The 15,531-nt window shown below is 42.3% G+C and overlaps 1 protein-coding gene across 3 annotated transcripts in view; it reads right to left on the bottom strand.

Annotated features, from left to right (window-relative positions):
- LOC103378049 (roundabout homolog 1) overlaps nucleotides 1–15,531 on the bottom strand; it is a 222,460-nt gene that overhangs the window by 14,457 nt on the left and 192,472 nt on the right. For all 3 annotated transcript variants that reach the window (XM_008309098.3, XM_008309101.3, XM_025055060.1), the window contains 12 exons: nucleotides 13,835–13,843; nucleotides 12,743–12,867; nucleotides 12,370–12,541; nucleotides 10,666–10,871; nucleotides 9,276–9,357; nucleotides 9,001–9,169; nucleotides 8,743–8,909; nucleotides 8,516–8,637; nucleotides 6,108–6,339; nucleotides 5,094–5,215; nucleotides 3,737–3,908; nucleotides 1,719–1,919 (listed from right to left, as the gene is read on the bottom strand). In XM_008309098.3, the coding sequence (XP_008307320.1) occupies nucleotides 1,719–1,919; nucleotides 3,737–3,908; nucleotides 5,094–5,215; nucleotides 6,108–6,339; nucleotides 8,516–8,637; nucleotides 8,743–8,909; nucleotides 9,001–9,169; nucleotides 9,276–9,357; nucleotides 10,666–10,871; nucleotides 12,370–12,541; nucleotides 12,743–12,867; nucleotides 13,835–13,843 (1,779 nt within the window). The remainder of the gene's footprint in view (nucleotides 1–1,718; nucleotides 1,920–3,736; nucleotides 3,909–5,093; nucleotides 5,216–6,107; nucleotides 6,340–8,515; nucleotides 8,638–8,742; nucleotides 8,910–9,000; nucleotides 9,170–9,275; nucleotides 9,358–10,665; nucleotides 10,872–12,369; nucleotides 12,542–12,742; nucleotides 12,868–13,834; nucleotides 13,844–15,531) is intronic.

Genomic DNA, 15,531 nt, shown 5'->3' with positions numbered 1-15,531 from the left:
GATCACACACTAGATAGAGATCCTAAATATTCACAGCATCTTCCACATCCCTCTGCTGCTCACACCCCCCCTGGTGGAGATGGGCTTCATAAGCAACAAACATCAGCTTATTTCAGATTCTTTTTATTCTGTAAAGGCTGTGGTTGTCTTTTGATATCTACTCTAGAATTCACTTTGGTCTTGTTTTTTTTTTTTTTCTTTAAAGATGTGAAAATGGTATAGCATCTCATGCAGTTGATGCAATACTGTGCTTCGCCAACTGTCAGCCAGTGCAATTTTTGCAACAGCATGGGGGAAAAAATGCCAGAAATGCGACTATTTCACAACTTATTTAAAGCCATAGTGTGTACGAGGCTCAATATGAAAATAAGTTACTACTTTTACTCCACTTTTAACCCCAAAAACTGAATCTAAAATGTTAAAAATCACAAATAATGATGTCACTTGTATAGGTATTTACTTATTTTACTAGTTAATAATATAATTGTTTGCTGTTTACTTTAATTATAACCTTACCATCACTTTGTCTCCACTTGGACATAGGAGTAAAAAGGGCTTAAACAAATATTTTGTAAGTCATGTATAGTTACTCTGAAGGTGGAACAGACCGTCTGTCTGTCTGCCCTTTATAACCAAATTCACTTAGCTACTCCATGTGGCTGCAATTATACACTTACACTCTCACTAAAACATATTTTTGGCTACCACTTCCAACAGTGACCTTAGCGTCTGGGGTCTGGTAGCACAGAGGGGAAGAGAAGTCCGTCTGGCAACTGCACTGAAGAAAAACCTTTGGAGAGATTTAGTGATGAGCGAACTGAAGACACAGGGGAAGAGGGTCTTACTGTACTAACTATAGCTGATGTTCTTAATCATCATTGTTTACCGCTGAATTCAATACATGTTTTACGTGTCTTTAAAATGTTACGTGTGTAATATGTTTTTCTAAGAGTGCTGTCAACTTTTATTTTGAAATGACTATTTTCATTTAGATTCCCGTCACAGACAGCGAGAGAAAGGAGATTCTAAGTTAAGATGCAAATGCGCAGCAGTGAAGTTATGAGCCAATTAAGACTAAAATGACCAGAGTGAAGACCAGAGTTTTCACGCTAGACATAGAAGAAACTTCAAATAAACCTGCATCAAGAAAGCCACTTCCTGTTGTTCCTGCCTCAAGGAAATTATACTATTTGTATTCATCTTTCATTTGCTATTACTGTTAGCTGTACATGGAAAAACACAAGTGACCAGTGTTTTCTATGAGGCAGCATCCAATTACTAACAGCAGAGACTGTTGTGTGTGTGTTTCCAGGTTCAAGGTGAATCTGACCCTGGAAGTTCCTGAAGTGTGTTTAGTGCAGGTCGTACTAACAGGCAGCAGCTGCTTGGCCTCAGGCAACACATTAGGGCTCTTCTAAACATCAATGAGACTTGCAATGAAAGGCTAATAGCTCTCTTTGTACTTTAACTATGGTGGGCAGAGGGTGGGCATATACGATTTCCGTCGTTTCCACACAGGTTCAGGTAAGTCCAAAAAGGTTACCTCAAAGATGCTGCCACGGCAGCTGAAAAACATTACTTTGCAGCTAATGCGCTAAATCAATCCAATCAACTCAGCCCTGACAGGAAGTGACTTCAATGTTGCACTGTGCACTGTGTCGGACAAAAACCCTTTTGTAAAATTTAAGGAGGTAATTTTCCCCAAATGCCCCACTGACCTTTACGTATGCCTGCGTAGCTGCTGGACAGACCGTTCCTCTTCTTGCGGTGTCTGTACAACCAGATACTGAAGACCATGAGGATGATCCAACACGCAGCTCCTATCCCCGCGATAAAGGCCGGCTGTTTGACCACATCTGAGATCTGCTGGGTCAGGGGGTTCTCATCTGCACCAGTCTCAGTCATCCGCCCCGACGCATCTAGAGACATAAAATTAGGCAATGATGAACAAAAACAAAATCAAGTAATAATTTTAAGTCCAATATAAGGAATAAACAGACACACAGGAAATCAAAGCATAAAACCACCAAGACCTGAAGCTGAACTTAGCGTTTCTTATTCTGCTGCTGTATCAAAGCAGTCTTCATGTGAACAGGAGAGGCTGGTTTGTGAATATGGAGTTGCTTTTATTCTTCAAAAAGCTTTCACAAATCACAAATCTCTGTCAACAACAGCAGGTGAGCACACAAAAGAAACCAAAAACATTCAAACGGAGCCGACGCTTAACAGCAGAGTGGTTGAACCTCAGCGTTAAAACGGAGACGTGTGCACAGAGGAACTGTTTTACTGTCAAAAATTAAAGTTAAATAAAATCATGGTAGGATTCAAGAATGTGGTGAACAAAAGAATGGCCAGGTGTGTATGTTTTTTCTCCTGTGATGTGCATTCAAATTCCTTCTCCATCTTTTTTGTGGTGTGGCTGTTCACAAGCCGCACTCGCTCTGTTTTTCACATCTCTTTATTCTCTGCGTGCTTTTCCCTTTTGCTCGGTACATGAAAGACTTCTGTCGGATGCCCCACCCCCTGTCATTCTGAAAATTCTTCAGGTCTTTGTTGCTTTTCTTCATATTTTTTTTCTCCAAGTCTTTTAATGTTGTAGCCACTCTTGTCTGTCAACTCTCAAAGCCAGAGGCAAAAACACTTCTCCAAAGAAGCCAGCTCCCTGCTCTAACCACACCACCACCACCACATCTCTCTGTGTTTCTTTGTCTAATGCCGTCTGCATCTCCATTCAGATGCCTTCTCTATCTTTCTAATTTGTGGTTTGACGCACCCAGTGAATGGAGCATGCCAATGTGACTAAGCATCCTACCAGGGACTGTACAGGTATCTAGGGCTAAGGATGACGCACAGAAGCTAGAAGCGTGACAAATGCATTTAAGCAGAACGCTGTCCATTGTTCCACTGGAGTGTTGGAACATGGCGACAATCACCAGAGGAACTCTTGGAGTGAGCGGAATCGTATCAGTTACAGCCACTGCTTCGTCTTCATGCCCATCCAGGGCCGTTCAATCACACATTTAAATCCGCATGCACTTCCCTGCCTCTGTCTCTTCACTTATGCAGTTAGTCATGTTTTTTTCCATCCTGTTACTTAGTAGGTCAGCTCGGAGCTCTGTGGAATAATGAGCGACAAAATACCATAAAATATCTGTCTGTCTGGACCAAAAGAACAAAAAGCACTAGGAGTAATTGTAACATTTCCAATCAGCTTGAGCTTAAATGTGTTTCCCAGCATTAATAATGCATTGTGTGAGCCTAGCGTGGAGCATCCATGAGCCTTTGTTGTTTTGGGTAAGGCAGAGACAAAAAAACAAAACATTTCATCTATGCCTGGAGAATGGAGCAGGGTGGGGCTGGCAGCATAATACTTTTGGCACGGTGGAATGTAAAGTAGCTGTGTTGACATTACCGACCGCCAGCAACAAAGGCTAAAGCCATTTCAGGGGACATAAAAACACAATTGCCCTCTTTCATGACAAGTTGACGTTTGTTTGTGTTGGAATAATTAAACAAAATTACAGTTTTTTTTAAGCATCAATCACGAGGACCAGCAGGTAAGGGCTTGAGTGAACGTGTAACTCAAAAGGAAGGAATTCCATAATTGTGTGTTTACTCGACAACACCTAGTGTTGCATCTTTTAATATAATTAGAGAAGTGCCATAATTATTATTTATCTAAATAAGATCGGTTCTGAGTGCAGGGGGCACAGGAGAGTCATCTGGTTCTACTCACCCAGCTGAAAATATGTGACATCACTTTTGACCCCAGGACCGGCTCCAGTGCTGGCTGCTACCTCAACGCTGTAGCGAATTCCAGGAGTCAGACTGGGAATCAGCACGGAGAAGGTGGAACCGTCCACTGTGCGGTTGATGTGGTACCGACTCTCGTTACCCAAACACCAAATCTGCCACACACGAGAGAGAAACAAAGAGTAGGTTCAGTTCCTGTGAAGATCAACCTAAGTGTTACAGCCAATGGGGGGGGGGGGCACTGTTGAAATACAGTCCTGGCTTGAATTGGGCCACGGGCCACCAGTTGATGATCACATGCTTTTGATTAACAGAGAGTCTGAAAGGTCCAAGGTCACATGGACAAGGTTAGATTTACCTCAACTGGAGGTCTAGAGACCTGAAGCCAAAAACTGTCCACACATTTTACCCTCTATCTATTCCCACTGGTTAACATCCTCACAAGGGACCATGCTGTGTAATGAGTAGGAAAAAATCTCAGGCTGGTCTTAAAAACCATGAAATTACTTTATCACTCCATCAGCAGAAACATTTACCTGGAAAATTAACTGCGGTTTAACGTTTCTCCCTCGCCTTGCCTCATTTTTTCCTTCTACCAGTAGCACATATTCCCACTGCGACACAAAAAAAGCTCCTCTTTTCCGAGGCAGGAATTCCGCAGAATAACAAACAAAACAAAAGTGCTGCTTAGAGTGAGGTCATTACAGAATCAGCGTGGTTCTGTGGGCAACAGGCAAAATTTGTGTCGTTTCATAGACACAGTGGGGATGCATTTGGACAGTTCCAGAATAAAGGAGCAGTGGCATAACAACACACAAGCTTGTCTATTCAAACGTATGCTCACATTTGATCATATTTATTATTATCTTATTAAATTGTTCTTATTCTTTGCCCAATCAGTAACACACATCTGGCACCAATCGTCGGGACACTAATCCAAAGTAAAACCTCATTTTTACAATTTAAACAAGAATAAGTCATTGTCATTTAAGGCCTTCGTGTAACCTTCGTGGAAGGCAGAAACAATAGTTTTAACATGAAAACACCATGTTTCCCACCAGGTGGCACTGTTTCCTAAGATTTTCCACAACCTCGGCTGCTTTCGAATCGTCTCCCCTGTGTCTGAGTCTCTGCTGCTCACAGAAGAGAAGCACAGGGAGTGTACAAAGGTGTGTCTACACCAGGAATTCATTACCTTTCTGTGTCTGTGCATTGTCCCTTTGTCCCTGTCCTCACCAAACTGCTCCGTCTGTGACCCTGCTTTATTCTAAATATGTCTCTATAGTATCACTCCCATAGGCTAAGACCTTGATATTTGTTGAACTGTAATTGTTTGTTACCTTGTATTCCTGGACGACCCCATTCTGATCCTCCGGTGGAGGGGGTTGCCAGGAGACCACGATAGCAGTCCCATTGTCCCCACTTTCCGTCACTGTAACTTCACGAGGAGGGGCGCTGGGGGCTGGAGATGCAGACAAAGATAATATAAAAATAAAAAAAAAATACAGAGGTTCATATTTTTTTCATACATGCATGCTGTCTTCTGCTGCTTCTCTTTATTAAAAATGAGTCGTTGAAATGTGTCCATTATCTTTGTGAGACTGAAGCTGAGGTGAGAACAAAGGACTAATGACTCAAATTACACCCTTTTATCTAAAAATGGAGACTGAATAATTCATACTCTTTTGTGGATCGAAAAAAATAACCATTTACTCAAAATAGTCAGGGTTGTGATGGCAGAGTGAACACTGCCGCGTGAACGTCAACCTGAGTTTCAACAGTAATTAAGCCAAAATAATTATGGATGCAACATGACAGACAAATGTTCAAGGGCCATAAAACAAGGCGTTTAATAGCACAACAAATGTGTGTGGGACTGGGAAAACAATAATAAAATAAAAAATTTAACAAAGGAGGATCCGGCAGAAAAAGGTTAAACTCTCCCACACAAACACAAACACACACGCACACTTTGGTAAACACTTTCCTCTCACATTTCTCTTAAATGTTTGCTGCAGACTTAAATTTGTAGTTGGGTTACAACCAAACCTCACGAGACTGCCACAACCACACCCTATGAAGAATTAGGATAACACCCCTCCTGGAGTGTGCTGTGCGTGGCTTTCCATAGGGCTGCCTAAAGAGCCCAGCATTTGCCATAGCATGCCTGAATACACCACATTTGAAGCTAACACAATATTTCCTCCCTGCCTGCTGTGTACAGCTGCTCCAGACTCTCACACACGCAGCCCAAGCTGTTCCTATAAACTGTGCAAACATGATAACGTGCATGCAGATGTAAAAAAACCCCAAAAGCACAGGTACAGACAGTGGCACACATTCACATCCCCCACCTTCCTCCAGCGTCTTGCCAATTTTCACATCGCTGTCTGTTCCTTGGAATTCGTTGAAGAAGGGGTGGACTTTGAATTCATATGTGACGCCTTTTCTGAGCTGTGGCACAACAGCGCTGTCCTCCCCGGGGGTGCGCACCTCAAAGACAGCCCAGTCACTCCGCTGCAGCCCCTCTGGTGACGGCCTGTACATCACCTTGTAGCCTTGTATGTATTGTGATTGCTGCTCCACCTAGTGAATGACACAGAGACAAAGAAGTTTAGTGAGGCTGAGATGGTTGCGTGCTCCGTGCTTCATATTGGAAAATGACACAATTAACCGTTGAATCACTGAACATCTATGCACTCACAGAGACCGAGGCAAAGTCTTCACATCCATCCTCAGCTTATCAATTCACATCTATATCTCTTTTCAACTGTCTGTCTATGCGCCATTTGGAGCAGCAGTGATTTGTACAAACCACAGTATGAGGTCATTGGCCATCGGTTCCTCTAAGTCTGGAGCTAGTTAAACAGGGCCCAGGCTCCCACAGCAGCCTGTCTCATCCTGTCCTGTTCCCCAGACTCCTGATGGACTAATGAAGTCAAGGGAGGCGGGGAAAAGTGGATCTTGGTACAAGAGTCAAGATTACAATCAGTCGAGGTGCAGCTTAAGTACAGTAGCTGAGAGTAACTGTAGGTTTTGGATGTTGGTTAAAAGGTAAGAGCTTTGGAATTTCCTATGAGCAGACAATGATTCATAAAAATGGTTCCCTGAGATGTTTTAAGTGCTTTGCATGATTTGTATAGTCCCATCATTGTTACCCTGTGGTAAATACTGAAACAAAGGCACCGCTTAAAGTCAGACTTCACAAACCATGAATGTTTTTAAATATCACACTCTGGTGCAACTGATCCTCTGTCATTGTTTCAGATATCGGAGCAGGTAAGCCGTATATTTCCTAATAAAGGAGCACTCGGATTTTTGAAAGTGAGTTCCTCGTTTCATTGCTTTTCTCCTACCATCCTGCTGCTTGCCTAAATGAATAATATAATAGCATGAATGAATAAAGCACTGCAGGGTTTTTTAAAATTCGGTGCAGTCTAAATGAAGTATTCTGAAACATTCATTGAACTTAATGATGGGGTGCATTTCATACACACTGGAGCTTTACCTCCCTGGAATACTGCAATCATAATTTTTTTCTTCTCAGCAGAATAAAGACCCACAAGGTGGCAGTCATACAACTGCCATTAAAACCTCCAAAAGAAGAAGTCATGACATAAATGGTATAACAATATGCTAATATCCTTGTGGAAGGCAGGCAGCATTGGCTTGTAAAGATTTTACTGATTTCTTGGTCCCCCCTCCTGTAAAATGCTGCTGGCTCAGGTGGTTTTCATTAGTCGGAAAACTGTGCAACCACTTACCATAGCACAAAAAAGAAAAACCCCAAGAAACTTCACATTAGAAATACATTAACAAAGCCCAGACAACATTGAGGCTTAACTGCAGTTTTGGTCTCCCTCATTCAGGTCATGTGTTTTTTCTGGAACATTCCAGGGCAGCAGGGTATCTGGGCAGTGATGTTTTTTAAATCAGTCTTGACATGTCACTATCCTTTCAACGTCTCTTCAGCATCATTCATCAGCAACTCTGACGCTTCCGACTGACTAAGTGTGTGGGAGTGGCTTCGTTTCAAAAGGTAATTATTTTAACCAATGAGTAAATATTGTTCAGATTACAACCTACAAAGTACTGAAATGTGGACTGGCTTTATGTACAAAGGTATTCACGTGTTTTGTTGAGCAATCTACAAACCAGATCAGGCAGGTACACAGTTGTGCCTCATATGCAGCCTGCGCTATTAAAGAAACACCAACATGAGCTCCCAGGCCTACCTCTACTTCCTCCTCTCCCACCTATCCATTTTAACATCTGTAAGTCATTTCCACTTAAAGCTATGCTCACCGCCTCTTCCTTCTCGCTTATATTATTTTTACAGCCATCAAGTGTTTTCAATCTAAGAGGGCACAAACTAGCACACCACACACTGCTGCACTAAGTTGCGTGGTCTGTGGAGCAGATTGTGCCTGGTCAACACCACAGTGTGATCGGTGCACTGTGGGGAAAGGGTTTTTAATGCTCTGTCCAGCTGACCAACTCCAGGCTCATGCTACGAAGACTTGGACCTTGTTTCAGGTCTCTGCAGTGTCCTTACCCTGCGGGGTGACAGGACGTTAGCACGTTAGCTCGCTTGAACTGCCAGACAAATTGACCATAGGTATTACTGAACTAACCCTGGAGCTTCGGTGGCCAGTTACCATAGCCAATGAACCGCACGGCAATCTTTAACTGGCCACAGCTGTGTGAGAACCCCGGCAAGAACATGTGGCAATAATGCAGTGATGGGGAAAAATATACTCACCGTCCACTGCACCCTGACAGAGGAAGAAGACAGAATTGTGGGGTTGTGCAGGTGGATTACCACATCTCCCAACTCTCTTTGGATCTGACGATGGTCCACGCCCTGACTGGTAGGAGGAATGTCTGTGTGCAGAAGTACAAAAATGAAATACTGCTGTGTGAACCTGCAGAAAAAACAAAAAGCCATGAGTGCAAGAGTCCAACTTGGAAAAAAATGGAAGTTCTCACCTTGGGTTTTTACAGCATCAGAGATGGGACTTGGATCACTCAGCCCATAGGCATTGGCTGCCCGAACTAAAAAGAGGTAGACTGCGCTGGGCTTCAAGCCCTTTAGTACAAATGACTCAGTTTTCACATGTTCTGCCAGTGTCTGCCAGCTGCTCCCTGATGCGTGACTGATGACACACAGTAAAGACAGTTAGGATGTGAACATTTACAATAAAAAATATAAAAAATAATAGCTTTTAGTAAAAAAAAAAAAAAAACCTGAAGGCCTCAATAATGTAGGAGGTTGGTGTGGCTCCAGTATTAAGGTTAGGTTTCCAGGAAAGGGTGACGGAAGTTCGAGTAACATCAGTGACCTCAGGCTTAGATGGGGAACTAGGGATCAGGTTTGGGTCAGTAGGTCTGTTTGGCTGGACGGGAACTCCAAATTCTACATGTTAACAAGGAGCAAAACAAGAAGAAAATAGTTTATTGGAACATAGTAAGTTAAAAAATAAAAAACAATCTGGATTCATAGTCCATCAGATGAAACGTGCCTTGAACTTCTAAGTGGGCTTTCCAGGAAGCCTCTCCACTTGGAGTAGAGGCAATGCAGGTGTAAGTGCCAGTATCACCGAGCTAAAGGAGGAGAGAAGGAGAAATGATTTAATTGGCAACGGTTAAATCAATGAGAAAACATAAAAGTTTATTTTCCACTCTCTTTGGCTCTGCTCAGTTGACTGCAGCTCTCATCGAGTCCACAGCAGGTAGCAGCCACTGCCTAATGATCTCGATATCTGTTTCTAACCAGAAACCAACAGGAAAGGTCAGGTGACAGACCATTTCTAGTCAAATGGAAATGATTTTCACAGGATCACAGACTAATTGGAGCCCTTTCTGTCTTGCTACCATCCCCTGAGAACTGGACTTGGATGTCACTGTACCATTTAGCAGATGAGCTGACAATCTGCAGCGTAGCAACTGAATCCATTTGATGATTCTAGATTAGAATTAAAAGTGTGGGGAATTAAAAGTGTGGGGAATAGCATGTTGAAAAGGTACGGCAGATACATCTTTTAGTTTATTCATTTCTTTAAATCAACTAAAACTACAATGGTCCTGTGGTAGATTTTTTAATAGAAAACAATTTTAATAAATATTCCATATTTTGACAGAAGTATATATATCTATATATATAAATATATATAGATATATATACTACACTCCATTAGAGCAAGTCAAGTGCGACCATTTTATTAAACGACATTGAGTCCCACGTCAAAACTGAATTAATTAAAATGTTGTCAGGAGAAATGACAATTCCATTAATGTACATTTCCTGTGGAGTTTTTACTCTGCCACCTCAGGAGAGGCGTTTAAACGGATCTCCTCATACTGTCAGACCAATCACACTGCAAACTTCTCACCACAGGACACAGCAGCATTTATTGGAACACCACAAACTGACGTGAACTCTGACCCTTTGCAATCTACTGGAAGATGCGTTAGCACCCCCTGCCTGCCTCTCTCTGAGATTATGTTCAGCGTCGCACAAACTTGCCATCACACAAGATACATTTAATACAAAATCCACTGTGCTCGCTGACTGACAGAAACAACAGACTGTTCGACTTCACACGAGCCATTTTCAGACCAGTGACAACTGACAGACAGCCAACTGAGAGCTGATTGCTGGCAGAAAACACATGCTTTATTTACCAACCAGCAGGGGTCTGCTCAGCACATTTTCAGTGTGATTTGCAACAGTTCGACATCAAAGTTAATTTTATTCTTTTTTATTGGAGCTTTTGATGAAAAGGTTTTACTTCATTCAATTACACAAATATTTATTGAACTAACATGAACACGCAAATTAACTCCAAACGACATTGGGTTTTATGTAAATGATGGTGATTTCCAGTCTGTACCTGGGTCTAATGGTCTTACCTTTGCATAGCGTATCTGCAGTGCACCAGTGTCCAGCTGTTTGATTCTGGAGTCATGTGTGGACACCAGTAAGCCATCCTTTCTCCAGAGAATGGTAGGCGTGGGGTTACTTAAAGCCATGCAACTAAGGACCACAGTTCCATCTACAGCCACCGTCTGATTGGTTGGGCCCTGGCGGATTACTGGTGGCGGTCGGTCTGATACGACTATGGAAAAACGAGAGGTGTGAATGAGTCCATGTGGTTTGACTGAGAACATATGATTTCTACAACTGCATCCAGCTTGTGTGAGAAAACACACAAAAGCCAGTGCAAAGTGGCAATCTGACAAACAACATGTAGCAATGTACGCACGAGTTCTGAGGGAGGAATAGAATCCAATTTTAGGAGCTGGAAACAATTTTCTAATCATTTAGCAGCAGGAGTCAAACTCAGCCAAATAAAAGCAGTGTAATTAAAATGAAATGGCCTCAGAAACATCAGTCTTTTGCTGCAGCTCTACCAGATGCCTGGCACTAAGCATCTGAATGCTTGTGGCCAACAATCCCGTGACCCATCCCCCAATCCATAAACACAAAATAAAGAGGAAAATGCTCAGGAAACGTTGAGCCAGAAGAGACAATGTTCTGCATAAGTTTACTTCTTTTCACTCCTTTGCAGCTTTTGATTCATGAATCAATACGAAAACAACAGCAGGACACAGAAAAAAAGCGTATTCCTCACTGAGAAAGACTGTATTGAAAAGACAGTGCTCCGGTGATGTGTTTCCTTTTTGAATTTTGTTCTTTGCCATCTGCCTGACACACTCAGTAGGATTAGTAGCCATATTAAGAACATTGCTGTCATCTTTGTTGATTGCCTGGAAAGTTACAGTCGCTGAGGAGCCATGTCATTAATATGTAATATGGCATAAAGGAACCCTATAATGATGCTGCTATATGAACAGGAATCCTCAGAGCCTGGGCCGCTGTGTCGCTCGGTCGCTTTGTCTTTGCTTTTGTGCACGGGATGATGCAATTACTAAAACATTGTCAGCATGACCTGTAATTACTTGATCTGCCTGTGGAGAAGTGGTGGCCTCAGAGCAGCCCGATTACTATAATAACTGTTATTATTATCCAGAGAGTACGACAGAAGGAGAAAGAGAGCAGGAAAGAGAGACGGAACATACCAGCGTGATGTATGAAATGAAGAAGAACGTTCGGTAAATGAAGGGATGAATGTAGGTGTGTCATAGACAAAGTAATAGCTGCCCGGACCTCAGTGGGATTGATGGAAATGAAACCAAGGTTAGTCCGCCACGGTTAACAGGGATTGGCTAGCGGAGTAATAAGAGGACTCAATCCAGACCTAACCACACAGCCACAGTCTTCCAACGGTAGACTACAGCAAGTCAGCCATGGAATACCAAAGGAAACATTAACCAGTGTGAGGCTCGCGTAGCCAAATACGGAGCCATGGTCTGGGTACACAGGCACCAGTGAGTCTCTACCTCTAACAGGAACCCATACTACAGGCCAGACCAAACCTCACTAACCTCAATTCAGATATTAATATGCTGCACAGTATGCTTATATTATTACAGAAGAAGAGTTTTATCGTCAACAGTTAAAGGTTGAACAGCAATCAGCTACTAAGTGTACTATTAAATTCCTTCTCTGAGAATTGACTGTGTAGAAACTGTGTGTTAACAAGCCGTACTTACCATCAGTGACCTCTAGCAGAGCCTTGGTGATGACACTGCCAGCAATGTTGAGGGCCTGGCAGCTGTAATAACCCATGTCTGAGCGTTCAGCGTCTGTGATGGTCAGGTCCCCCGTCTGTGATACGGAAAATCTACTTGACGGTTGAGGGGGCTGGGACGAGAAGAGCAGGTTCTGCAAAGATACATTTAAACTTCAGTTTCGGTTGGAAAACACTAACTGTTTATAATAAAACTCGGCCAAAAATGCAAACTATTTCCGATTTTCAGTGAACTGTTGCAACAAAGTCCAAAGCCGCTGGGTATGCTAGAATGCTTTCCAAGAGGCTAAACAGTGTTTTGGAGTAGAACATTTATCATGGTTTATTTTGTTTACCTGACTGCCTTCCTGCTGCCAGAAAATGGCTGGCTGTGGGTTTCCAGTGGCCTCACATTGGAAAGTGACAGTTCTGCCAACCCCAACCACCTGGTTCCTTGGTCTTACCACAAACGCGGGGGGAACTAGAGAACAGCCACGACAATGGTTAGCCATTGAATAGACAAACATGACATACTCTATTATTATGCTGTCATAATAACACTGCTACAAGTGGTCTTCTGACTCTAGGACAAAGGACATTTGACTGGGGCTTTGATGTGTGCAGCTTAATCTATTTAGTTGTTATGCATTCAGGGTCTGTTTTTTTTTAACTAAAATTGAGAGTGCACAGCGAATTAAATGGCACTCATTAAATTCAAAACACTGGCAAATAATAGGTGTAATGACAAAAAAAACACGAGGGTTGCTTAATGTACCCATTCCCTCGCTTATTTGCATGGGCGAGGGCTCGCCTAAAATTTACATGGAAATGGAGAATAAATTTGAGCCATCTGTCCATGCTGACACCTTCCAATAGCACGGGCCCAATCCAGGTTGCAGTATCCATCTTAATGAAAAACCCTGTCTATGTCTAAATGGGGTGTCATAGCCCAATGTCACCCATGGACCTCTGGAGTAGCAGCGAGGCCTTGCTGGTCAGGTATAAAGAGAGCAGTACCCTGAATAAAGAGAGCATGAGGCGGGCTGTTTTACATTGTGAATTCAGGAGAACTGTGGATAATAGGGCTTCAAATGCATTAAATCTCTGTAAATTTCCATTCCTTTTATAGGGGCCATGCTGAACATAAATAAAGCAATCTAAAGCTGCCATTTGAAATACAGACATAATTCGTCCACAAATGAGATGGGGTTTTGGTAATGCATAAAAGGGGGAAGTAATAGAATGAAATGATGCAGCTTTACCTTGGAGGCTCAAGCTGAGCATATTTTTACCCATTAATGTCCCTTTGTCACTGTTGCCCGTGACAACAGAAACATGAGTGCTGATTGGAGGGTGGAGAGGTGATGGGAGGAGGATGAAGGGGGGTTGTGACAGCTTCCTGTCTCTGTCAGGGCGGTGAATAGGTGACGGGTGACATTTCAACTTACCAGACATGACTAAAAAGGAAACAAAAAACAGAACAACAAAAACCCAAAGATGAATAGCCAAATAATAAACAGCATGACAGTGAACAGAGATAGTGAACATAACAATGTGGTATGTGAGAGTACAATTCATGTTATTATTATTCAGTGAATAAAAGACATGTCATGTTTTATCCTCCACTCGAACCCTAGGGACCACATGATGAGCAGAGCACAGTCATTACCATAAGTCACCAGAAATGCATTAGAAATGCTGAGACAAGAAGAGTACTGAGAAACATCTGATTTAATACACTTTCTTGACATGGGATATGCACTAAGACATAAATAATTAAATGAAGAAAAATTAAAAAAAGACACATTTTCACAAAGACACAATACTGTGGGACAGAGGACAGATGTTAGACGCCCAGCACCATTTGTGCAGTGTTTGCTTTTCTTCCCGTTTTTTCCAGGTGTTCTGAGAAGGTAAATGCCCTGTTGCTTTTCATAAAGTTAAAAACTCCCTGAGGAGCTGCTGGATCACAGTCCCTCAAACACAAATGCACACACGGTCCATAAAAACATAAGGTGAACGTTAACTGTCACTCTCTTGCCATAAATCTCCTTTGGCCAATCACTCACCTTATCTAATCTGCCTGTTTCTACGGCTCCCTCGGAAACATAAACTCTGTCAGTCAGAGTAATGACCAGCGCCCCCTCTCCTCCCCCCTGCATATTGCTGGCCTTTAAAATGCAGATAAGACGCACATCAAACACTCTCAGAAGAAGACTGCGTTATCCATGGGTGAGTTATACACAATGGTGAGAACGGACACATCTACAAATACACAAGACTTCCAAGAACACATACACCCACTCATGTGTGTCTAAGCCTTTAATTAGGTAACTTTACCTCTCCACGCTACTGTGATCACAGTTTTGGAGCCAGAGTGATAAATAAACGGTAAATCTGACCTGGCTACTTTGTTGTGAGCTCTTTTGCCGGCTTATAGCACATAGTGGAGTGAAATCATCCAAACAGATGCATATCACGGTAGGTATTGTGGCCTCCAGGCCAATAGGTGGCAGTGTATATAAAAGGCAGCAAAATAGTCATACAGATTATATATATATATATATTAAAAAACTAAATAAAAGCTATGTAAATTGGGAGGAAAATGGGGCTAACCATTTTCTTTCTGAAGTATGAGGCAAATATTGTTAGTTATGACTGTGAGTGTACATGAAAACACATAAAAGTAATGCACTCATCCACCATCCTATTAGACAATGCAGCTGTTAATTCAAAAATATACTCAATATGCCATTACTCTTCATCCGATTCTCAACAACAGGGGTCACCAACTGTATGTGTTGAATGGCCAGACATTTTTCTGGACATATTGGTGGCCACCCATTAAAAAAAAATTATACAAATTTTTTTTTTTTTTTTCAAATAGAGTCATACATGATGGCGATTACTGATTTAAGTCCCAGTTGTTTTTTTAGTTGCTTTAATGTTTTAGTGGAGATCACTCACTATTTTCTCTTTGATCCTCACAAATTTTGGAATGCAGTCGTGGGCCGGATTAGACCGTTCTGTGGGCCGGATTTGGCCCGCGTGCTGTCAGTTGATAGTCACTGCTCTAAAGCTATCAGAGAACTCCTAGTGTGCCTGAGCTTGCAGCTACATCCTGCAGTGGAGGTAGCTCCATCCA

The sequence above is a fragment of the Cynoglossus semilaevis genome, chromosome 4 (assembly GCF_000523025.1).
Source record: "Cynoglossus semilaevis isolate Cse_v1.0 chromosome 4, Cse_v1.0, whole genome shotgun sequence".
NCBI classification, from domain to species: Eukaryota; Metazoa; Chordata; class Actinopteri; order Pleuronectiformes; family Cynoglossidae; genus Cynoglossus; species Cynoglossus semilaevis.
Note: the sequence above shows the minus strand (reverse complement) of the source record. Positions and strands in the feature narration are given on the sequence as shown.